Below are 26775 nucleotides of genomic sequence, written 5' to 3'. Positions count from 1 at the left end.
TACACTAAGCGTGGGTCCTGCAATGGACTTCGAGGTGCACTGGGTCAAGCCCTGCGTAGGAAGGCCTTAGGATTCTTGTGTGTTTTTTGTTTGTTTGTTTTTTTTTAGATAGGACAGCATTGCCACCATCCACAGTATGAGAATTACGTGAGTAACATTTGAACTTCATTTATGAACAAAAGTAGAATATTTGGCATTAAACTAGAGGAAGTGCTTCCCCTTCTGAACATATGTAGTATTTGATACCAAATATTATTTAAAACTGTATTTGTTAAAACTGGAAAAAGTGTGATGGCTTAACTTTAAAAGGTTATGGATCAGTGTGGCTTAGATATGTATCTAAAATTATTTGAACATAGACTCCTTGGACTTTTTTTAGGATATAAATTCTTATGTGATCAGACTTTCTCATAACATTTTTATCATCTGCTGGTTTGAGCTGTTCTGGAAATACATTTAAACTGGCCATAGTGTAAGAATTCAGCACTTCCCTTTATTGTCCTGATCAAAAAAACAGAGTAAAATGTCCAGAGAAATGTAAAAGTTAATCTGCCAAATGAAGAGATTTCCTCCCGACTAAAGGCTTAAAGTTTTGTTTAAAACCAGAGGAACCTCAGAGACACAAGGTCTGCATTTGTACACAACTGATTTTTAAATAACAAAATGTCACAGATGGAATACTTCATCTTACTTGCAAGAGAGAAAGACTCTCTCTTTGCTTGTCTATCCATCATTTAGTTAAAGTATTCATACCATCATTTAGTTAAAGTATTCGTAATGCTAAGTACATTTTAAATAATCCAAACAGATACCGTTATCTTCGTCCACACGATACTACTTCTCTATTTATCCAGGAAACAGAAACAAGCAAACAGACAAAAACAGGTGTATAATTTTCACAAAAAATCTGAGTGCCTCTAGACTAGTCCTGAACACAAGGAAAGTCAGCCAACACCGAGTGCTGTGCAGCCATCACTTAGCGCTATTACGATCTGAGCTGCATTGTGGAAACTCCTGTGATTGCCACGTGGAACTCAAAGATAATTTTATCAGAAGGACTCAAGTCCTATTAAAAATTATAGGTGTGCAGTATTGTAAGGATGGAATTTATTTCCCCTAACGCCAGCCAGATGGGAGCTAGGAATCTAGTTGTAGATCATCATTTGGGTTCTCTCAATAGTCAACAGAAAGAGAGAGAGAGGAGCCTTTGCAAGGTGATTCATCTTAGCCTAAAATATATTTCTAAGATCAGTGAGATGTTTTATACTTTGGAAGTGTCTATTTCTTTCCACTGATGGCAGAGGAGATTAAGCAACTACCTTAGACCTGGTGCAGACAAAGCTAATTTTAATGTGGTTAAAATCAGGAAAAAACAATTCAAAGTTAAGAATTTAATGAGATGTAGTTGCTCAGGACCAAAGTCACTTCAAATGTTGGCCTCCAGCCTCCAAGTTATTTGGAAAAGGGTTGTCTTTTTATTGAACATCAGAACTTCTCAGTTGTACAAAAAAGGAAGAAACGAACACCAAGAAAAAACACAGTTGTTTTTTCCATGAGATATAACTTCAACTTTTCTTCCTTTACTTTTTAAGTTTCCTTTCTAAGTTCCTATTAAAATGAGGCAAGGTTTTGAGAAGACCTCACAGTCTGAAAGCCTGTTCAGCATATGAAACCTGTTTGACCATCCCTGTCTGGCACATATATAAATATGGAAACAGAGATGATTCACTTAAATGACTTTCACTTGGTTGGTAATATCTTGATGCATTTCTTTGGGAAGGGGATAACTTACACAGCTCTTAAAAGTAGGTTTAAAAAAAAGGACCCAGTAATGACTGTGGACGGAAGATTTATTAGAAAGATTCTCTAGCCATCTCTTGGAAGTCAAATTTCCATGTTCTGTACAAACTTGCTGAGAAATTGCTTTCTTGATATGATGGTCATTTATCTCCCCTCACCGTGTGTTCTTTGAGGGCTCCTTTTGCATCATTTGTTGGGTAATACAAAGCCAATTCAAACATTTTTACATTTGTGCTGTTGCCAAAGACCATAGTGATTTAGTGAATCAGGCATGTATCATTCATGTTTGTTCTCTCTTTTCACTGCATACGATTTTAAGAAGAAATAAAAAGCACGAGGGAGCCAAGGGTGCAACTTGCCACAGTAAATGCTTATTAGTGGGGGTCCTTTCCATTGATGGATCTGGTTATGGGAATTTGAGCTCAACTCAGTAATATTTAACATATATATTTCTATCTATATTCTGGGGGAAAAAAGGCTATTTTTGTAGTATATTTACTCATGAGCTTCTATTTCCAAAATACAGGACGAAATACACTGTTGACTAAGGACTTTCATGTAAGCATAGCTCTAACTTCTTTGCTGTACATAACAGAAGTATGAAGGCATTTGAACAGGCAAATGCTTATGTATATTACTAATAATATTTCTAGGTCAGTAGTCTAAGGTTAAATTTGAAAGTATAATGCTAACTGTTTGAAAAGGTGGCAAAAAACTTGTCTCAGATTTGTCCCGTTTTCCCTCCCCATATCCCCATTAAATTTTGATCACAAAATACTCAGTGACTGTAATTACAGAACATTTCCAATCATCTCTTAGACTTCATAGGATGAGAATCTGATCCGGATTCCCTTTGCCTTTCTGAATCTGGTGAACTGAGCACGAGGTAGCTTGTTCTTTTTAGATCTTTCTGAAGAAAACTTAAAAATCCAAATCTTGGCTTCTCCAAGGAGTCATTAAATATTAAATTCTACTCTCTAGGCAAGTTTTTGTCTTGGTCGTTGTTGCAAAAAATCTCTAATGAAGCAGAGAAAAATGCGGCATTCTTCTCCAATGCCAATTAAATGCTATTTTCATTCAAAGGTGATAATCTTATGATCTCTCTACCCTATGTGCCTATAGATACTAGAGCACCTTTTGAGAACGTCCATAAACAACTTCTGGTTTTAATATTCTTATATCTATCTGAGAGCAATGAGGGGGCTATCTCTTACATGCATCCTTATCTACACAGATAAATGTGGATATTTCAGTCTATCAGAATTATGGAAGATGTGCTCTTGGGTATAAATATAGACTATCCAGAAGAACAACACATGCATAGATTATAAATATATGATTCTTGCATTGTAAGTGCTAATAATAATTGTGTGAGATTTTAAGTATAAAACCTATACATCACACATCAGTACCTGTATAGAATTAAAATTCACAGAACCGTAGTTCCAGGTGCCATAATACATGATTTAAACACCTAAAAATTGAAGTCACCACCCCATACTTTGGAGGGGCCTATGGAGGTGATGTTCATTGATATGAGAGACACAAGAAGAAGCAGGCAGATCGTGCCATCCTGTGGGCAGGGTTTGTGAAATCTTCCCCACACAGTTCTGCTAACAAACCTCCATTTTCTTGATCATTTTCTTGACAATTGACTCTGGCCTCTTGTGCAGATCATGTGGGACATCATAGCAGTGAAGGGGTAGTGTATCACCTAACTCACGCTTCACAATCAGTGACCAATATTTCTATCTTTGTGAGAAATCAAACCCTTAGAAAAACACAGTCCTAGCTTTATTCTCCAATTAATAGACTGTAAGTAATTGAAGATCTATAAAAGATCATTATTACTTTCCTCTGACATTACTCTGGAAATAGATTTAAGGTAAAGGGGAGTAGCATGGCATCTTTCATGGTAACATGAGAATATTTATTTTGTTTTCAGTTGTGACCACAATAAAGGCCTAGGTCTCAGAGATTCAGAGGACACAAGCACGTCTCAAGACAGGTAGTTAAAGTATTTCTAATTCTTGTGGTCACTGTGGCTACCTGCAGAGAATATCACAGAATTTCAGGTAAGCTACAGAGAACCCTGTCAAACTGACTCCAAAATGGAGAGACCATTCCATCATCTACCTTTCACTTGCTTGCCTGTCTTGGTCAATGCAATGTTGCTTTTGGGCCTCAGAAAACTGGATGCTGGTGAGGACGTAGATGTATATTTAGCTGTGTATGTGTCTACACATGCATGCATTCGTGGAAGTCAGAAGCAACTCAGCTGAAGAAATGTAGGCTTTTCCTGCTATTTGAAATACTTTAGGATAGCTGAGACATCCATACAGGATTGGCACATATGGCACAAGACTTGGACCACTATTTTTCTGGACTGATGGAATACTGTGCAATATCTAAAACAGTATTAACCACCTATGTTTAAGTAACTGAATCCTAAATACTGTGGAGCAAAGAGCTGATGCCAGGAAATGAAAGTGGTAGAGATATAGGAAGTAGAACAAGAATGAGGGAACTGAATAACTCAGGATGCCTGGAGATCCAGACTGTCACTGACATTACTACCAGGTATCTGTTCATCAGTATCCTAGTTTCCATGCGGTTTTATGCTCCCACTTATAGAAGGAACCAAAAGAGCAAAACAGGGCAGGTGACAAAGAGCTAAGGCTAATAAAAGGAACTGAGAAGAAAAGAAGAGGGAAAGTTTAGAATGCCAAACACTGCTGATTCCCCCTCAAAGCTAGTGTACTGCAGGAGTTTGATATCATCGTCTCTTCACTTTGAGGCTGTCTGTCTATCTGTGCTATCAAATAAATCATATCTCGGCTTAATGCACAGCCTGCAGTGAAGGGAGTGGATTAGGCCTCTGGAGATGATGACTAACAAGTTTAATTTTAACTTTTTTCAGTTGGGCTGCATTGACCTATTTATACAATTTCTTTCTTGCTAGCGTTTTTTTTTTTTTTTTTTTTTTTTTTTTTTTTTTCCAACATTACAAGATGTACCTGGCCTCTCTCATCTCTCTCTAAACTGTCTCCCTGATGTCCTGATCACTCTCTGATCTATTTCTCTTTCTCTTATCTGCTGGGTGGATGCTAATATGACATATCCAACCTCTAAAACAAACCATTTATTTTGAAACTTGGCTATGTCAGAGTATTTGATGCATCAAACATTAAAATGAATGTATATTTGGATATTGGGTACATCATGTCTTGATATTAAATTATCATCTCCTGAAAAGTGAATTGATTTTTAAACTTGCATGTATTGCTTCCTTGAATCTCTAGCACAAAGCTAGACATGAGGGGAGACTAGGAAAGGTTCTCTACGAAGCACAGACAGAATAGCTCAAGGGATATGAGTGTTTTCTTTATATTAATAAATTCTTTTTTGTGCTTAAGGAAAGCGATTCTGTCATTTTCTGTCATTATTATGTGACAATAATACATTAATCTTCTATGAGAAATACTTATCCTAGAGATAATATTTAATTAATGTGTAAAGAAGGAAGTTTAAGTGAAAAAGGTACTTTAAAAATCATATATATTTAATGACTTTGGCATAGATATTTCAAAGTCCTTTTTTCTTTTTGATATCTGGGCCATTTGCATACATACACACTCCAATCTAACACTGTCAGTCCCTGAAAAGAAATGACAAACTGAGATATACTTTTAGAAAGATAGATCGAGTGTCCATTCATGGTTAGGACTGTGATTTTTTCTGCTTGAACTTTCCCTGCCACTATTCACAGATGCAGCGCACATGAAAAGACAGAGCATAATTCTTTGCAATACTCTAGATTCAAAGCAGAAACCAGGCAATCCTTGCTCTTTCAGAACAACTCCCCTTTAATGGGTCTGCATTTGGCTGGTTTTACCATTGGGGAACACTGCATAAATACTGCTCAGTTGTTGGCTTGCCATCAAATGAATCAATCAAACACTTCTGCAATTGTCTCCTTTTTATGAGGACTGCTCAGGCAAGACATTTTTTTCTTTCTCAAATTCCTCACAAGATATTGCTAAAATATCCAGACTTCTGTTCCTTTGAAATTTCAAACAAATATTGACATTGCTGCAAACCTGGGAGTCCTGGATTTCACTTCCTCACCAGTACTGGTAATACTTTCATCTATCATACAGACACGTCAAGACTGAAACTCAACAAGAAAGCTCAGTGGCCTTCATTTGATCATGAAGACTTATGAATTCTAGGAAATCCCACCCCTTCCCCAAAATATCACAGCAAGGAGTTAAGGACCTTGGAATATTTACTATTGTACCCTAACTTCCACTTTCAATAGAGTGATCTCCAACTGGCTTTTTTTCCCATTTGCCTGAACATACCTTCTTGTTTCTTTCTGACATCAGTGCCAGTTGAGCAGAAAGTTATGGAAAGTCAAGTTCTGACTATGGAAAACAACATTCAATACGTATAAATTAGAAATAAAGTCTGAATAAAACTTAGCACTAAGTTAGGTGAAGAACTATAACTTGGTTTCTAAGAAATGATCAAGCACATCTGGAAAGACATCTCAAACAGATTCACTCTCTGATTCGATCCACTATTTCCTCTATTTACCTACAGCCCTCCTACACTCCAACATCCAGCATATTCCCTCATGAGAAGTTTTGGACAGCCTAGAGGACTGTCGCAGCTTCAGGGATGGTCCTGGTTTCCGTTCCATTGCTAATTTCTTGTAGTGCAGGATTTCTGTCACCTCCAGTTGGACAATGATGGGGCCTCAAATTGTTCTCAATCTTGCGACCTCCTAAGGGAATGCAATGATGCAATATTCTTGAGCATCAACTCACTCATAGGCAATTCCCACTGCTTGGGAAACATCAGTAATATGGAAGGCACATTCCTTGGCAGCATCTGTGTGCACCAGCTCTGTCTATTGTTTTGTTCAGCGTCGTCTTAAAGAATTTTCTACCAACATGAAGACTTCAGTCTTTGCACTGAAGTTCCTCTATAGTTTGGCTGCTAGGAATCTTAATGGCCACCTAATGCTCCTGCAGGAAGGTTGACAAAATTCACAGTTCAATTCAAAATTGTTTTCAGGGGCTGGTAAAAGACATGGAATGAATTTCATTTGTTACTAAGGACCGTTCCTGTGCTTCCTTACCTCTGATGTCACCACATATTGCTGAAAAAGCCGAGTACATTTCTGTTACCTGCCTTTCTCTAACCCAAATATAAACACTATGCACCTCTAAGGAGCCCTCCAAAAAGACTTTTAATATCCAGATGAAAGCAAGTCTGGACAAAACAAAACAGGCAAAGCATTCCTAACAAAATGAGACAAAATGCTCTTACCAAACATGAGACCCTGTTCTACAAGAAGAGAAGACAAATTTGTCGTCAGCACTAGTGGTGTTTCTTGAGATGTTGCTGGATGGTGGTAAGATATGGTGCTAAGGACAACAATGCAAGAACCTCCACAGAGCAAAGAAATTTCATTGCCTGTGATGTGTGCCACTGGTGATAACCATGCAAACTTGGCATGCTGTTATCCATGTCACAGTGCTGAACAGATTGTAAGAGGGGCGGGTGCTTCTTTTGATTGATTTTCACAAAAATGGTAGAAAAGCTGAAGTAATAGTTTGGTTTTTCTCCTCCAAGTAAGAAAAATTAAGAAGGCACTGACAAAAGGACAGGTACATCCTGTATTTCTGACTAAAGAGATTCAATTTAAGTCAGTGAATAACATTTTCAAAAGTACCTAACCGTTTCAGGCTTTTAAGTCTCTCTTCAAAGTGCATCTACACCACATAATACAGAAAACTACTAAGACCCCAAAGCTAGTGACTAACGAGCTAGAGCCTATGTCACCTTGTTGAGAAGCAGGACTAGTAACTCCAGCTGTAATGCCATACTACCACGGTTATTTGGCTTCCAGGACCTGTGCTAACATGGCACTTTCTGTGAAACATAAACGTACCAACTCCTGGAGGTTGTTATGGTGTGCATGGCCATGCTTTCAGGCACTAAGAATCCTAATTCTAGCTGAAGGGAACTCAGGCTCCTACAAGTGTAAGTTGCTTTTTAAAATAAGACTTGTGCATCTCTGAAAAAAATTACCTCAGAGTTACAGAGCCTTAGTAGACATCCAGACAAGAGGTTATAAATCTGAAATGTGAAGCTCAGTACTCCAAGTAAGATTTGTTACAAGCTAAATGAAAGAAACTCTGGAGGTCCTTCTGGTATGTGCAGATTGTTTAGAGGCTGATATGGATTTCAATATGGAAATTTCTTTTCCTTTGTAAATTTCAGACTTAAATTGTGTTCCAGTATGGATCCAGTATTCATATTCCAACTTCCAGAGAAGTTCCACACTACGCTCAGATAATGGTGCTCCCCTTGCAGTTTCTATTTGCAACAAATCTGACTTAAAATATCAACTCTTGTCTTGGGGATTTTTGGGGAAGATTGGAGTCTCCCTCAGGAAAGTTTGACTTCAACTTATCATCTGGTCTGAACTACTCCTAATATTAATTTTCCTGAAGCTTTGGATCAAACTGGTGGTGCTTCCCCTTTAAAGCCAGCCTCTTCGTTCAAGTAGGTTGTGATTTGGTCATACTGTGTTTCCTGTAAGATTTTTACAATGGATAGTTTTTCGGATAATTAGTTTTTGAATCTTTGTTACCCTATCCTTTTTTTTTTCTTTCCCCTTTCCTGTGACAAAGCTAGAATCCCTCTATTAAATATGATGGCACCATTGTCATTCTGAACACCTTCTTCTTAGGGGCTAACTGGATGTCACTTGCCCATGTTGCAGATGGTAACTGCTCTAAATTTCACAACTCTGTTTTTAAAAATGTGGATAATTGAAAATTTCTAGGCAGTGATCACTGCCTAGAATAGACAAAACAGAGTAGCAGACTCTTTTCCTTAGTGCAAATTAGCATCACTCTCTGCTCCTGCCCATTTCAATGAAACTGCTAATTTACATGACCTGAGATTTTGATCCATACACGTTTATGTTTATGCCACTTTGGCTAAAATTGAAGTTGGATAAATAATGCAGTAAAATAAAGACACAGTCAGCAAAGTATGAATCAAAAGATAAATATTCCTTTAACAAATTCACATGGGAGGTAATTAAACAAACTGCCTCTTCGATGTTTAAGCGGTGGGGAGAGGAAACAACTGGAACAATTCTTTCCTTATAATTGACCTTTCCTCATAATATGTATCCCTCTTCTTCCTGCAAACAGCAGAGCTACAAATATTCAGCCCAGTGAAAGTCTGAGGGGCTCCACATAGCAGAAATTTAATATATCAAAATGGAGGTTTTCCAAAACAGACTCTCTTGGCAAATGGTTTCCCAAGGAATGTCCTTAAATCCTAGTATTATTTGAGTGTTACAATCCCTCTCTCCACCCTCTCCCTTAAAATGTGCCTCTCATTATCTCAGGCTCGTCATAAAATTTCCTTAACGCACACTAGTGTGGATACTACCAATTCTGATTTTTATCAGTCTTGGTTTTAAGAAGACATTGCTAGCCACAATATTAACCATCACTGTTTAGATTTTTGTGAGCACTGTTAGATGCTGTGGTGGCTAAAATATTAGAGGTTACTATGTGCTAGAGCTGGGTGGCTGAAACAGATGCAGACGTTAAGAGAAAAGCTATGGACACAACGCACTTGGCGAACAGTATGAAATGGACATGTTCAGAAGGGATTCAAGAGATGTTACACGTTACATGGCTTTGGGCCTCCTAAACTTCCTGCAGAGTTAAAAAACCTTGTGGGGCTTTAAATCCTATGAGGAGGTACACCCTGCATTCCCTTTGATGGCTGACAATTTTATTGGTTAGTGTAAACAAAAACTAGGCCATATACCAGTTTCTTTCTATCTTCTTGGAAATGACTACTGATCTGACAATGCTAAATTTGTATAGCGCTATACATCAATCTGTGGCTGTCAAGAGATTCTTGCATCTTTGGTTCAAGAATACTGACAATTTTAAGAACAACTTTGCATATACATATTCATTTGCTGTTCATAACATACAGGAGGAACAATTGTAGTGTTCAACATCAGAGTAAAAAAAACAATGCATTAGTCCCTTTGGTCTTATCTACATGAAAAATTATACCACTGTCATTGAAAATATACTTGATAGTGATTTAACTGAAATAAATCCTCCTTAAGATTTTTTTTTTCAGTATTAAAATTTTATTTTGATACAGCTGAAGCCTGCTCAAAATGAGCTAAAATGAAACTGAAACAAGCATTTTTTAAAAATATGGCTCTCCACTTAGTATGTCTTACCAGTTTAACTAAACTCAGTTAAAATTCTCCCTCAAATTAAGTTAATTTCTATTTGGAGGTGAGATAGCCCCAACTTAATGTCATCAGTACAAAACGAAAATGCATCTTTTCCCATACTGTTTTGTAATTTGCCTATCCTTCAAAAGAAGGCAGCTTGTCTCTGAGAACGGAGCAGTCCTAGCCACCATGGTCAATAATGTATTTTCCAGGTTGTGGCCTCAGCCACTTTAAGACTAGACAGCTGCTAAACTCAGAATAATAAACTCAGTTTGCAAGTAATTCTTGACACCAAAAGAAAAGAAAAAGGTTACAGAAAATTGTGAGAATAATAATATCTATATACATGTATGTAATAGTTGGCCGGACAGAGATTTCCTTCTGAATGAGAGATATTTTAGCGCTTTCCAAGCTAGTCCGCAATGAGGACAACGCTATTCTTTTAAACCCTTTTCCCTGTTTTTATTGCACATGACATATTACATTGTACAGTACAGTATGCTGTGATGAGAAATTCCCTGCTTATTTAATTGTGATCCTTCAACGAATTTGAAAGGGAGTGCTTTATTTCCATTTCTTTAATTTACTAGTTCTTTAGCTGATGATTTTATTAACCCTTGTATTTGAGAACTGATGCTTAACAAAAGAAGAAGAAGAAGAAGAAAAGGCCCTTGGCAGTATTGTGAAGGCCTAGAACTGAATAATGCACTTTAATAATGAGGGATAGAGCTATGGCTTTTGCTGATGGCTGTGACCGGCTCTGTGACCTGATTATGTCGCAGAGTGTCAGCAGCTGAGACACTACAAAAGGGAGCGCATCCCATCAAATCTATCTCCATTGTAATCACACTCGCTGCTGAGAGGCTTGTTAGGAGGAGAGGATCCATCAGGCCTCATTAGCACCATTTACCATCAAGGAGCTCAAAGAGCAACCGTGTACCCTCTCATCAGGATAATGAGAACCAAAGTGCTCCTATTATCTAATTGGATCAACAGTGCCACTTTCTCCATCTAGGTTTTCTGCGCTACTTACGGATTACAGCTCCCCCAAATTAGTTGTTTTTGTTAATTGCCAGGGTGGAGGTGTGCCCACCGTTGTCCACAGAAGGTTTTTGCATCTAAAGAGCAAGGCACGTGCACAGTGAAGACTAAGTTCCTTGGAGGGCACTCTTAGATTATGCTGACACCATCTCTTTTAAGCTCATCGTTAGTTAAAATAGGTGCTGCACAGTACCACTGTACATACATTGCTTTCATACTAACCTATGAGAGAATAAAAAGTATCACTCTCTTTTAACCACCAGACAGTTCATAATGGCAGCTCTTATCATGACATCTTCCTACTCTTCATGATAAAACTAATTGATCAGTTAATTGTTCAACCAGGATTTTTTTTTTCTTCTTTCCTAAAAAGTTCACATTTTTCCAGTAAAGAAACTGCACTTGCTGAAGGGCTCAGCATCCACAGTTAAAATGTATTTGATCCTGCTGAAGTCAAGGGACTTAAATGAATGCAACAGACAATTTAGTTGTATGTTTTAGGGAAACAGAAAATTGGCTTGCAGGTAGCATTTAGAGAAACTAAGCATCAGCCATGTTTCCATACTCTTAGTGATTTATTTCCTTATGAATATTAAGAACAACAGCTAAAATGCACATATCATGTACTTAATGTACATAAAGATACCCAAATCTCTTTATATTTTCCCTTATTCATAATAACAGGGCAAAAAAGAGAAATTTCCAATTATCATATCTCTGACTAATCTGAGTACTGAAATGACACTAAGATCCAGATATGAGAGCAGACTGCGGCTGAGCAGGTGGACAGCTTCACTCTGAAATCAGAGTGTATCTCCTGATGTAGAATCTAGCAATTCCTCTCCCCTTGCCTTTAAATTTAAGACATAAAAGTCCAGTCCTGCAAATGCTTCCAGGAAAGTGCTGAGGGCAAACAGAATGCAAGCAGTGTTACATGGGCCAATAGCTCTTCATAATACGCCTGTGAAAATGAAAATTTGATTTAGAGTCCTCTACCTGTACTATATCAAATTAATCAGGTGATCTAGACATATTATTTCAATGGATTAGATCTCTTTGCTACAGTGGTCTCGGGGAGCTCTGGTATTATGCTTCTTACTGCCATTCAAAGGAAAATAAAAATCATATCATCTTTGTGAATACAATAATTAAATTAATAACAATTATTTATATAGTATATTTGTTAATACATATAATTTTATTATTGTGATTGCAAGAAATCCTAGGCTATTTGGAGTTAAGGCCACATTGTGTGTCATTTGAAAGATCATTTCCCTAAATTTGCTGTAGGATCTTGGATTTGACCTACAGCTTCATGTCTCTAGGGATTACTGATCACCATATACTTAGCCAGACAGATGGACACTTGCAAGCCCTGACTTTTCACCAAGGAGCAGCGTGTAATTACAAAGATTGCACATATGAACAATCTGGTGAGTCAAGCAGCCTTAAATATGGAAGGAGTTTTGAGTGTCCAACTTGTGATTCTTTGAAGGGGGCAATTTTCAAAGGGCAAATTCCTAACACATTATGGAAATTCAGCTCCTTAGCAAGTCCAAGTTGTTCACTCAGAAACGGAGGCATCCAGAATTACTATTCACTTGCAGTCTCAGTTTTGAAGATACATACCTGGCATTTCTTATTTAGTTGCTACAATTTCATTGCTTTGCAACAAAAGTAGTTTAAGTTAGGGAATGTAGTTTTACTGCACTGCATAATCCTGTTTTGTAGGTAGACATGTGCTCTAAACAAGACATGCTGAATATTATAAAGATGGGTGTTACATTACACACTTCTTATCAATATTTATCTATATTGTGGTGAGATCTGCAGTACTGATTATATATAAAGGAATGTTTGTAAAAAACAATTAATAAAAAGACAGCCTCTATTTAAGAGAGCTAAGCAGACATATGGATTCTGTAATTTTATCAAACAATAAGGGAAGACTCTTCCTTTCTCCTCTCTTTCACTGCAACCTGTGGAATTATTGGATTTTATACTGTGTGTAGAATAAACAAGGGGTACTTCAGCCTGGCTGAATCTATAGTTTCATTCATACTGTGAGATGTTCACAGTAACAAATCTTTAAACGTACAATGTATGTCCGTACTTGGCTTATGCTTTTTGTAGAGAACTTCTAAAGGAAAAACTACTGGAAAACTAGCCTGGTTTTGTATCTTCAGCTCTTACAATGAACATCTTTGGTGCCAAGTGCCTCATGTGAGAGGTGACTGTGAACCACTTCTGGAGCACAGATATAAACAAGCAGGCTTCTAGGTGGAGCTGATCTGACTATGAGTTATAGGTATTATAACCAACTTTTCTTCCAAACCAATACTCCATCCCTCCAGAAATCTTAATAGGCTTTTGAGAGCCTCCATTTAAAGCTGGCTGCATAAAATGATCCTTTGATGAAAAGGGATTGAAACAAGGGTTAAAGTAGACATTGAAAGGTTATTGTAGAGGGCACATTGTTCATACAATCCTCCTTTAATATGTGTGGTGTGCACCTGCGATAAGATGATTCATTAGATAAGGCCTCACTTTGACAAGCTCCATCGTTCAACCCTCGGGGTAGTGATGGAACAATTCTGCACCCACCCAGTAAATATAACAAGGTCAGCATTTTTTTTTCCCTGGGACTTGGATGGGGATAGAGAAGCTCTGGATGCATCTTTGTTTATGTGTTATGTTAAAAAAAAAAAGGATAAAATTCTCTAAAGTGATGCCTTTTATATTATTAGTGGGCCAAAATTGAAAATACGGCCCTTATTCTAATTAAATAACCCGGTAATAGAAAATTGCCCCCCCCCCCCCAAAAATGTTCGTTTTTTTTTTTTCACTACACACATTAAGAGTAGAAACTAAACTTCAGATTCACGTACAAACCAAGCTGTATTATTTCAACAAATTCTTACTAGCGCCTAACATTGACGTGAGCACTTTGGATATTACCTAACACCTAATTCGTAGGATTTATAATAATGTCATATAAATTACTCAGTTACCCTTTCCAGTCTTAAGTTACATCAACAGATTTGTTACGGTGACTTTACATGAAACAAGCAATTGTGTTAATTTTCTTCCTGGTAACTGGAATAAAGAATGACAGTGGCCACAGTTTTGAAAGGTACTTAAGTATGTTGCATCAGTGGAGTTATTTACATAAATAAATTCAGGTATGCATCTTTCTGCATCTTATTAAGACCAGAACTGAAATAGTTTATATCAAATAAACAGCTCCCCAAATACAGATAATGCACAATTTCTGTTTTACATGTATCGTAAACCTCATCCAAATTTCTATTTGGATTTTTTTTTTTAAAGAAGAGTCTCCTAAATTTGCATTACAGCCTGTCAGATTCATTGCAAATTACTGAATTTGGTTAAATCAGCAAATGAGTAAACCATCTGATTAAATCCATCAAGGATATATCATTACAGTTTAAGCTTTCTTCCCTTACTTAGAAAATTTGATACCTTTTTATAAATGCCTCACAGTGAAGTAATAAATAAATGCTATAGCTTGCAAAAAATAAAAAATAAAACAAGGAAAAATATTGTCCTAAGAGTACAACAGCACATTAACATAGCTCTTTGTCATTAGGGCTGTTATCTGCAGAGGAAGTGCGAGAATCAGTAGTGACCTACACACATTTAAAATACCATATTACTACATTATCGTGATCTCTTCCCAAGGCTGGATTAAAAAAAAGCCCCAAACCCTTTCCGGCTTGAGAGCACTTTGTAGCACCTCCTAACTTCTTCCCAGTTCTCTGACTTTCCATTTCTTACCTTGCCTGCCGAATCAATATTTATTTATCTCCCATATGTGCACTTTCCAACTGCTGGCAGACAAGTGGAACTCGTTTTTGTCCCAAGATCAGCCTGCCATCAAAATCCACTGCTTTGCCCATCTTCGACTCACCTGGCCCTGTGCATTAGTGACGAGCTGACCTGTGACGCCCTGGAGGCTGGAGAGCGCGTTGCCAAAGGCCTGCGAGCTGGCTATGGAGCCCATGGCCGCCGCCGCTGCCGCCGCTGCCGCCTGACTTGCTAGGGGATTATTAACCAGCTGAAAAAAAAAAAAAGAAAGAAAGGAAAGATCATGGTAAAGCCACCGATAAACACGAGAACGCACAGTGCTAACCGGTGAGGGTAAAGGCCTTTGTGCTCACAAGGAGGAAAACTCTGGCTGCTCCGAGAGCTTGCGTAGTTTGGAGAGGTTCTGATTTCTGAGGCATCGGTCTCTCTGACGCTGAATGGATTTTAAAAAACCCAGAGGAAATTCCTATAAATATTGAAGGATGAAACTCTTTTTTTTCCCCCTTGTGTTCTTTGATTAGGGGGAGTTCTGTTTGTCTTGATTCTTTAGGTGTAACTGCCTAATGCCACAGGTGTAGCAGCTTAATCCTGCTGCTAACAGAATTCAATGAAAGATTAGCATCTGATTTGAAGAGGATTGGGGTATTTGCTTGGACATACACTTCAGAACAGAGACTATTTAGCTAATGACGCCAGAAATGAGAAAAACTGCAGCTCCTTTCAATTTATATTGTCAAAGAATTGGTCTCAACATCTGGAAAAATCACAGCTTGGACTCAACACTATGATTAACTTCAGCAGAAATCAACTGAAGATTCAAAATTTTCCTTTGCAAAATATGAGAGAAACGTCCTAAGAAACTTGCTCTTTCTCATCTGTGAATGACTAACTTCTGGGCTCACATCAAATTTTCAGGCAGGGAGTCCTAACGTGCACTCCGTGGTGTTCTAGCTACGTGCTTCATATACAGCATTGAGCCCACGCGTGGCTTCCACCTTAGGAGACTATCTGAATCCCACAGAGGAGCACTCATATCAACACTTGGGTTTATAAAACATGTGAAATCGTTGTTCCCTTGTCAGAATCAAATGTCCTCTGGGAGATGCCTGGTTCACCTGATTATTGTGAAGTTTGTATTTCCTTATCCTTTTCTGCGAGTGAAGAAACTTTGAACCATGCACACAGAGATGACAGTGGAGAAAAAAGCCAGGAACTGTCACTGAGACAGCTGCCCCGGTAGCAATCATGGAAAGTGAGTTCAACAGAGCGACAGCATAGTTTAGTGTGGGTTGGCCCCCTAAGAATCACTTCATATAGCAGGGTTTGCAAAATGCATAGCAGTGTGGGCAGAAGTTTGATAGAAAGAAAAAGTCTGGGGGCAGCAAAGACACTTTTTCTTATGTTTATGTAAAAATGCTGAAGCTAACTCAAAAAGGCTGATATTTAAGCTGAAATTAAAAGAAGTTTTAAGTCTTGAGATGATAAGTGAATTTTCAATCCTGTGGAAATGGAGAGTCACAGACACTAGCACAGGATATGCTCCACAAACAGGCTCCCCTTCAAAATTGGTTATAAAAAATTAATCAGTGATTAATAGATGTTTTAAGCATGTTACAGATATGAGTAGTGTGTATGTTATAGATGTTTAGAAGCCCATCAGTAGAAGATGTCAGATATGGTTATAATCTATGCTTGTAAGAAACCTACTTGTCTGCTGCACATTACGAAATCCACAACAATTGATTGGTCATACATTAAAACATCTATTAATCATTTATTAGGCCTTCATGAAGTATTTATAAATGGAACTTTGATATAAAGTGTTGCCTAAAGGGGTGCCTTGGGCACATCCAATCCCTCTAGAAATTGTAAAGTAAATAACTAAAAAAAGATTAGTAGCAACGCTGGGCAGAAAAGATGACATCGTTGGAGGAAATATTTTGATTTGGAAAGAATTGTTATAGGAATCTCCAAAACCAGTCTGCTGCACCTCATGGCAAGAAAACCAAGCAGGTACAAAACACAAAGGGAGAAACTGCAGTGACTGCTGGGTGAGTCTTTATTAGCAGTGAAAAGCAGTGATGTGCCTAATGAATAAGGTGAAGATCTGCCCCTGAATGTACAGCGTACACAGTTCCCCTGACTGCACAAGTTGCCAGCACCAAACGTAGGTGCATCTGCTCCTCAGTGACTTCAGGGGTATTGCCTGAGCACAACAGTACAATGTCAAATAACAAATTTGGATAAATTCATCAGTTTGCTGTTCAAAACAGTGGAATATAAGTAACTTCTTCACTGTTCAGATTAGAAGCTGGTAAAGTCTGCCCTTCATGGGCATCGCTGGGATTTCTGCGTTCACCTTGCAGCTATAAAGACAGAGAAGACAACAGCTGCAGCAGAAGTATATGGTTTTTAGAAAAGACCTTCAATTGTGTTGCAGGTCTTATTAGGCAGCCACAAATTACCACATCTGTTATTTAGCATCTAATTGTAGGTATTAATAAAAATCTTTGCACAGGTATCTGACATCAGCTAACAAAACAAACTAGCTACTACAGTTTATGGCCTCAGTTGCACATAGGAACAGCTACTTAGGAGAAATAAGTAAGCTTGTGAATCTGAAAACTACCAAGGGTTAAAGCCTTCTGAAAATCAGACTATCGTCTCCTAGAATCTTTGTTCTATTTTTCTTGCTCCAGTTTTCAAAAACTGTACATTTTCAAATACAACAATAAAATCTAATTAAAACAAACCCTGGAGACACTCAGGATTGCTTTTAGTTGCATCACAGAGATAAGGTACTTATTAAAAATGATGGCAGAGGCTATGATATGCATAGGTACCCTGGGTAGCACCATGTTCCAGGAGAAATCACACTGAAGGGGCCAACTCACCGAATAAGATTCTACCAAATGCATATAAACATATCCCTGTCTGCCCAGAAGTCTGATTAAAAAAGAGAAGCTACATCTTTTTCTGAACACTGTGAGAAGCTGTTGTGAGCTGTTGACTGCAGATTACATTCTGCTAAATTAAACCCTTTTATATCAAGATGCAAATTGGGAATGGAGAAACCCATTTTATTTCATTATATCTGGACCACAAGATAATTTCTGATACATGGTATCTTGATGTTGTTTTAAAAAAGTCACTCTGCCTTGAGAGATTAATGCCATTTAGTGCAGGCTGGACACCAGAGAACACTTACTAGAAACATCAGAGCTGTATTGTGAAAGATCCCACACAGGACTCTTTCCCTTTTTTTTCTGTAGTTAAATAATGATGTAATTTTGGAAGACTTTTGGAGATGTCAATTCTCCTGCCCAAATTTCTGCTCCCGGTCAAAATGCCAACCACAGCAGCAGGTAACAGTGATCTTAGTTTGAAGTTTGAAGCCTGCTCTCTCAAGAATGCCTCTGTTAATGACACAATTATTTGGAGGAACAAATTTTATAAGGAAGAATCTCGTAATAACTGAGTAGTTTCTGTAATTTTTTCTGACTTCTCAAAGCTGAACTTTTACAGGAAAAGTATACGAAATTGGTTCCGTCTAACTCAGGGTACAGCAGGAGCCATTCCACTGAAGGAAACAGAATTCAGACAAATAAAGATTCTGTAAAAACAACGGGGGATGAAAGAGGCACTACCTTCAAGATCCAAAAACTGTGACAAGTGAAGTAAGAGTTTTAGGCTTACAAAATAGTCTTCTGAAAGCACAATTCAAGGAAAAAAGATGGTAGAATCAATGCTGCAAACAACTCTTTTAAGAATCACAAACTTTTCCTTGTGGCAGAGTATTTTCTTGTGGCAGAGTATTTTCTTCTTCATTTTTTTCCAAGCTAACTTAGTATCTAAGTGACGTTATTGTGAGAAACTCATCAAGCATTCACATATATGTTGAATACAACATCAGATTTGATAGCATGTGTAATAATTTTACTTTTCTCTTCAAAGTGCTTATCATACTGAACTTCGACTCCATTAGCCTGGTGATCAAAGAACCAGTTATTGCTGTATCACTCACACACTTTTTCTTAACAAATGTTAAGAAAAAACAAAACAGATGGTTTGACTGATGAAATGCAAGGCCAAAATATTTCAGGATGCCACACCATCATACGAAAAATTGGGCCTGCCTTAATGTAACTTGAAAAGTAAGGTCATTTTTACGTAATGTTGGTATAAGAAGAAACTTCGATCCTGTGGGCTTTTCAAAGGATTTGTGGGAAAGGCTAAGGAATGAAGATACTTTATCTGAATGTAGCAGTGGAGAAGGAAGTGGCAGACCATAGAGTAAGAGTAATTTTTCTTCCAGATTTTATCTGTGTTTAGATTATGAGCAGAATGACCCATCAAAATCTATTCAGTTTTATTCCCATTTTTTCATAGCAGATTAGGAGATAGATTCTGGGTAGTAGTAATCTGAATTGAAGGAAAAAAGAGTCAACAGGGCACAGACTTCTGAGGATACTCTGGTGTCATCTTCATTACTGTGATCACCATTACCTTCTATATCCAGTAAGAGCAGAACAGTAACAGTACAAAAATATCTTTAACACCTTGTAGACATAGGAGCAGAGCATCCCAATCTAGATATCCATACACTTGCCTTCTCAACACAAATGAACTGATGCAGAAGTGCAGTTTCCTTGGAAGTCCATATTGGCTCTTCTGGCAAATTCATTACATGGTATTGATGCTTATTTTCCTAATCATCTTCAATATGCATGTACATCTTGTACCAATTGATAGCTCCCTGGATCTACAGGAAATCTCAAAATCTTTTAAGGAATTTAAAAAAGGACACTGGAAAGACTTTTTCACTTAATCCTGGGAAAGCACCTAGATACCACAGGGATGAGCTCCAAACAAATGTTTATGTTAATCAACAATAAAAAGACTTCTTAGCATTTATATAGAATTTTACAGTCAAAAGTTTCAGCTATGGGTGCCTGAGCTCTGGCTGTTTTTGAGCAAAAATAGCTCAAATTTTCAAGAAACATGTGAAAAGCCCAAGAAGATCAAGAAAGCAGATCAATGATAAGTAACAAAATAAAACAAATTAATTATACAAAAAAAGATACTGTAATCAAACACTTTGGGAACCCTCTGTATTTCTGATATCAGCAACGGACATTTTTTTTAGATTTCTCCCCCTCCTCCCAACATCCTTTCGAGGCTTATGTAATTGGATAATTACAACATTTAACTTTTATAAATGAACAGCAGGGTAGAATGTCTAATAAAATGGCTGTCACACAGCCTAATCATGCATAGCTTTGAAAATATGCCCCAGCAGGCAAATGTTTGAAGCAAATCCCAATTTCTGAAAAAATCTGTCAACAATTGTTATTTGCGCAGTGCCTGAATATGATCAACTTGTAACCACACAAGCCAGCTACAGTATTCAGACCCATCCAATAATATGTAGGTATTTCAAAATTGCATAGAACTACATTTGCAAATGGTTGTACACGGTAGGAGTTCTAAATAGGCAAATTAGACAGACATTTTAGCATATGCACGTATGTCAGACATTGATGTACAGAATACAGTGTGGAGATGAGGACACTGGAGCATAGGAAAGCACAGACTTGCCAGGGGTACTTAAAATATCTGGTTCTCACAGATACTTAATCTGCTCATTATATACATTTATTGTGGCTGAGATATTTGCTGTCTAAATCTATGCTGAATTTTCAATCAAGAATAAGTACTGATAGTGGTATCACTGATGGGACATGACTTGATTCAATGCAAAGCGACATGACCCGAGGTGATGGGAAGTGCACAGCTCTCTTGAACGCCCTGATATGACATGGAGAGAGGAAGATGCACAAAATTTCTCACAGTGTCTTTAGAAACAAGGTGCTGCTGGTCAAATCAGAACCCATCTAAAAAACTATGATTACAACTTACATGACCAAAAAACCCATATTATAATATAGCCACGGCAAAGCAAATAAACAACAAATATAATTTCCAGATCTCCAAGACTAAACTATTAGAGATATGAATAACAATGAAGACATTAGGACACAGACAAGGAGCAAGTGGAAACCACCCCAGCCATTTTCATTTCATTAGTGAAGGAGAGAAAAAAGAGGAAAAGAAACTAGGGGAAAGGAATCCTGTTTGGGTTAATCCTGCCAGATAAGGTAAATGGAAGTTGTCAGCATATTGCAGGTTAGGCCTTGTATGCTTACCAAACAGAAGAGGAGAAAAGGGAAAGGCAATTTATAGACCCAGGTATATGCATAGACAGGAAACTGAGAAGATATTACAAAAAAATGTAATATGTAATAGATCTGACTGGCTCCTTTAAAAGATGTTTAGTACTTGTAGATGACCCATTGAGTGCCCACAGACCCTAGTTCTTGGGGCGCCCGGATGTCCACATTTATCACATTTATTTATAAGTACAAACTGTTCCAGATCAGTATCTGCTGACATAAACTGTTCCAGACCCTTTTGAATTAAACAGAACCATTTTGGTTTAGTCTGGTTAGTTGCCTGACCCTTTAAGTTTACAAGCTCTTTAAAACATCTATGATCGTGTATTTTATGCATGGTGGAAACATGCTGTAAATATAAGGAACTTATCTCATCTGACTTGATGAAATTTTACATCAGTACCAATCCTAAATGGTATTGGTACACATGAGAGGGGAATAAGTACTGCAAAAATTATCTTAATTCTTTAATTTTATAAAGTAGGTCCCATGTGTGCTAAGAATGTAAGCAAAGAGGATCTTCCAAACTCTCCAGAAGGTGCTGAAACTCAGCTCATTTCAGGTTGATTAGTTCCTTGGTTTCTGTGTTTGTCTATTTTAGAATGATTTATCTAGCTTCTGAAGGATGCTTTCCCCACCAGAAAAATAGTTACTTCAGGGCTCCCTTGCTGTTAAAAAATGAACTCTTATCAAAAGGAAATTGCCATCTGTCTCCTCGGATAAGAGCCCAGCACTTGAATCTCAGTGATCTAGCAGCTGTAGGAAGGGTGTCAACTGAGAGACACAACAAATTAATCTCCTTAATCTAAAATATTTATTTACCTTTAATTTGAATGTGTGAATGCCATGTGCACATGTAAATGTGACCATTAACATATATACAGAATAATGAACCAATAAATGTTACAGATGCAATGTGAGGTCTCACTATGAAAATATGACCCTTCCTGTCTGGGTATTTGAGTAAACCTTTCTGAAACAGTCTTGTTTTACAGCATATGCAGTCTTAGTATACATGCCTGGAACTGTTTATCTACACATTCATTTTACAAAACCCAGACTTTTAGGTACAAGCCTTCTGTTTTTCCCCTAGAAGAATAAATCCTACTTAATGCTTAAGAACTCATTTTTGACTGAGAACATATTTAAGGCTTCTTTAAAATTCTAAGCCAGCTGCTCTGCCAAGACCCTCATTTTTGAAGTTGGAAATGGTTCTGGATTTTCTCCATTTATTTATAATGTAATAACATCACAGAAAAGGTCTGCTTCCACATGAGCTAACAGCAGATCTCTCATTGACTTCAACATGAACAAGATCAAATCTAAAGCTAAAATTATGGGGAATATTTTGCTTTTGTCTGCCTTCAGCTCCAAACTTCAGCTACTAGATTCACCAACTTTCACAAGAATTTTTGTAAACCCAGTACAAAGTTCAAGAACATTACAGATGCCTTCTGAATGCAGTGGAAAGACTGCAGGCAAAGATGCAGGTCAGGCCAAAATCCAGATCTGATTCTGAATCCAGGTATCAAGAAAGCTGGAGGGATTTGATTGGGCACAGTTATTCCTGTGTCCAAATGACATGAACACTCTAATTGGTGTGTTTTAAAAGTTCTCTATTTTCCAATATTGCATGGAGAACATATAAGATGTCAAATCAGCTGAGACTGAGCTTTGCTCAGACATTTTGAGCTCACAGAAAATCTCAGTATACAAAGTCATATTTAGGAAATGTGAACAAACAAAGCTGAAGGAAAAGTTTCATTCAAAAATCTAGAAATCAAAATCCCAATTCTAATACAGTTAATAAAATGGATGAGTGATTACCACTAAAGACAAGTAACTCGAGTCAAAGCCCGGGTGTGGGGAGAGGGCAGGTAAAGATGACCGCAGGGGGGTCTGGAGCCCGGCGCCGTCCACATTTGCCTCTCTGCCCTGCTTTATTACAGTGCTGATCATCCAGTGATGGATTGGGAACACGACTTTGTTCAGCTCTCGGCTGTCTGCGTATCAGTGGGGGGGTTACTGCTGCTGCTCCTTTACTAAAGATAGAGTGATGAACACTCGTGAGTCTCCGTCCCCCCTCCACCGAGGAGTTATCTCCTAGCACCAGCACTGCAAGCATACTGCAGCGCAGATGGTAGCAACCTCCTGCCACATTCACTTCTGGAAGCTTTAATTTGGCTCCAAATGCGTAATACGCCACTACCTGACACAGGGAGGATTAAACCACTTTAAAGCCACTGTTCCTACATACACACGCACATTATGTCCACTTTTTTACCGGCAGTTCTGCTCTGTACATAAAGCTACATATAACGCGGTAACAACCATGTGTTCAACATGTCAAAAGCGGTGCCCTCCATGCAACTCCTTCAGAAGAAGAAAGGCGAGTGTTAACACCATAGCGCAGCCACACGTGAGACACCTCCACAGAGAGCCGTGCCTCCTCCCAGGCGCTTCCCTCTGATTTCATGTCAGCAAGAAACCTGCTCCCCAAGTGAGCCCTAAGTCCTGACACAGGAGCGACGCTGCCGGAGCTCTGCTACGCAGGCGGCCTGGGGCTCCGCTGGCCACTCTATCAGCTATGAAATTCCGGCTGGAATTTTGTTAATGTTCTTCTGAGAGGTGTAGAGGACACATTTATCAATATTTATAGTATTACTGGTTACCGTGGAAGGTTAATTTTCTCTCCCACCTTTCCTGCGACTCCTCTGTGGATATGGGGGAGCTTTCCTTTTTTTTTTTGCCACGCTGTATTCTCCTTCTGCTTTTCCCTATTTGATTCCTTTCCTCTGATCTCTTATCTGCAGTCTCAGCTACGCTGTTCAAGTCCTTCTGGATCTGATCACAATAGGTTTTCCAGGTGGGAGTTCACACAGAGCTGCAACAGCAGCACTAAATCTACTGCATCTGTAATGCTGCCATCTTAATTCTTAATCAATTCCAAAGCTGTATTTGAAACTCACATATTTCAACTCTGCACAATCAAAATAACATCACGTTGCCACCAGCAAATAAAACCGGGAAATATAATTAAAAACATATAGGGTAGCAACGTATTGTTTCTGAGGTCTTTGCAATTGCCACTGTGCTAGGCACTATAAATTGATGGCAAGAGGGTATATGAAACCGAGATCCTCTTATAACAAAAGCATAGCTCCATATTGCTTGCGGTAACAGAAGAACTGCTGCTAGCTGAATGTGAGTGATGACTGCAAGCATTAACTGAGGAATTTTTTTTGCTGCGAGGATCAATTCCAAACAGGTTAAAATCTAAGGCTGAGATTCTGCAAACACTGCTTAAAGTTAAGACTGCATGTAAGTCTCATTACAACCCTGAGTAAATTTTGAGAGTTGGTCCTAGTATGTTTTTGAGACTGAGAGCTGTCCACTTCACAGACACAGACTGGACATGTTTTACACTGCATGTTATTTATACACGTCGTTACGTAAAATCATGTGCAAATATTAATTTACCCCTACACTGATATCACTGTATTTTAAACATAAGCCATGGCAAGATCTGGCTCCTAATCTACCTCTGTTTTGTATGAAGTCAGACTGACAGAAATAATGCCTATGTTTTTACTGTTATTATTCAGTATCTGTTACTGACTGAACACATAGACTGGGGAAAGTCTAATTATCATTTACAATAAATAATTTCCTCTGTATTTATTATCAATAGAAATCTACTCACAGACATTCAGCCAAGGAATTCTGCTATATGGGCAAAAATATGTACTATCTTTTTCAACAGCAGCTCAGCTTACAACCTGAATGTCTGTAGCTTTTTCATTAAATTCATTATTGCCTTATTGTATCTAGACTCTTGTTCTTCCATAAGGCACTGTCAATAGACAGACAGATGAATTTCTTCATGTTCAAGTATTTTCTACTTTTATCTGTTGACCAGATTCACAAAATATTTATGGGCCCTGTAGCAATGCTTGTGCTTTACAAAACAAGGGATTTTTTTGTGCTAAAAATAATGTAAGTTTCAAGTTCTTGGACAATTCTGATTTCTCTCCACACTGATAAAACTCTAGTGCAATTTTAATGAGGTCAGTAAAACTGCAATTGTGTAAAACAGAGGTAACTACCATCAGAATCAGCCTCTAATTTCCTACAGGCTACAAGTTGGCTGTAAAGAGGGGAACGACAGCTTCATTTGGAATTCTGGCATTAGCTAATTACACTTATATTTTATTTAAATCAAATATTCACAACATGATTCCTCTCTGCATTTTGCCACGGTAAACTAGAGAAGCCATCCATTGAAGTCAAAACACCTAGAGCTGTGAAATTAATGATTTTTTCTGTTTGCAGACTGAAAAATTCCCTCCAACCACCCTAGTCATCCCCCATGAACAAAACAAAAACAATAACAAATACAGTTCAGACAGATCTGGAGTGAAAAAGAAAGGGAAAGAAAGACACTTTAGGTCACACAAAACATTTAGTTTAGTCCAAAACAACTCCCTGAAAGAAAATGTAAAATGGATCACCCATCACAGATAGGTGTTTTGAAACTAGGAGGAAATATTTCATTTCAAGGAAATCATTCTTACTTGCCTTTCTGCACTCCCCAATTTGGGGGTAGGAGGAACATAGGAACATATATATTTATGTATACAACTATTTGCCAAAATATTCCTTTGGAAAGAGTGCAGTCTGCAGACCTCTTTGCAAGCCTAGGATCAAGAATTTTTCTTGCAGACAATCCAGTCAGACAATGCATTTGTCCTAATGTACCTCAAATATTGTAGAAACCGTGATGAATCCAGTTTGAGGACTATCAAGACTGGACTACTTCATTACACCTATAACATTCATATTACTTGTACGTGCAATAAAATGAATACTGCCCATACAGTACAAGGTATATGCTAAATTTTACTTTCAGAACTTAGAGTTGAACTTACTCCCCTGCAAAGAGAAATTTTGTAACATGGTAACATTTTACATGAGCTCAGTGAGTCCTTTTTTGTTTTTCATTTCACACACATTTTTGACCATCGTTTTCCTTCAAAGTACTTTGCTGCTTAATTTATTTTGTGTTAAGAGTTAATGAGAATTTTAAAGTTTTTGTAAACAGCTGAAGCTTACCTGATTTCAATATGCCATGCCCATTTTTTTTGTGTGTGTGTTGAACATTGTGTGTTAAATAATCATCAACTGGAGGGCAGTGGCATGGTAAGAATGCAAGGACAGAGCAGGCAAGCAGAAAAGGGGTGGTCTCATTTTAAATACAAATTAATTGAACGCAAGATGAGGGTGCAGTCATTTGGCATTGAATTATTTCCTCCTTCAACAACAGAAGTCAGAAGACAGGTAGCAAATGCTCTTAGGTTTAGCTTAGATGCAGAGGTGGATTCTGGGTTGCAACAGACCTGGTGAACTTCAGTTGGCTAAAAAAGGCAAACGAGATGACCAGTCTACACTGTTCATCGGTGTAAGCAGTTTGCATGGGTCCAGGAGCCACTTTTTTAGTTGTAGCTGAAAGAGGGGAATGTGGGTGTGCTAAGGAGGAATTTCCTTTCAGACTCCCGAAGACCATTAGCTCGCTAA

The 26775-nt window shown here is 38.0% G+C and overlaps 1 protein-coding gene across 1 annotated transcript in view; it reads right to left on the bottom strand.

Annotated features, from left to right (window-relative positions):
* POU6F2 (POU class 6 homeobox 2) overlaps positions 1–26775 on the bottom strand; it is a 314168-nt gene that overhangs the window by 42795 nt on the left and 244598 nt on the right. Inside the window, exon 6 of the mRNA XM_062567913.1 lies at positions 15072–15218. Within this exon, the coding sequence (XP_062423897.1) occupies positions 15072–15218 (147 nt within the window). The remainder of the gene's footprint in view (positions 1–15071; positions 15219–26775) is intronic.

The sequence above is a fragment of the Rhea pennata genome, chromosome 2 (genome assembly GCF_028389875.1).
Source record: "Rhea pennata isolate bPtePen1 chromosome 2, bPtePen1.pri, whole genome shotgun sequence".
Taxonomy (NCBI): Eukaryota; Metazoa; Chordata; class Aves; order Rheiformes; family Rheidae; genus Rhea; species Rhea pennata.
The sequence above is the reverse complement of the archived record's forward strand: the minus strand, read 5'-3'. Positions and strand labels throughout refer to the sequence as shown.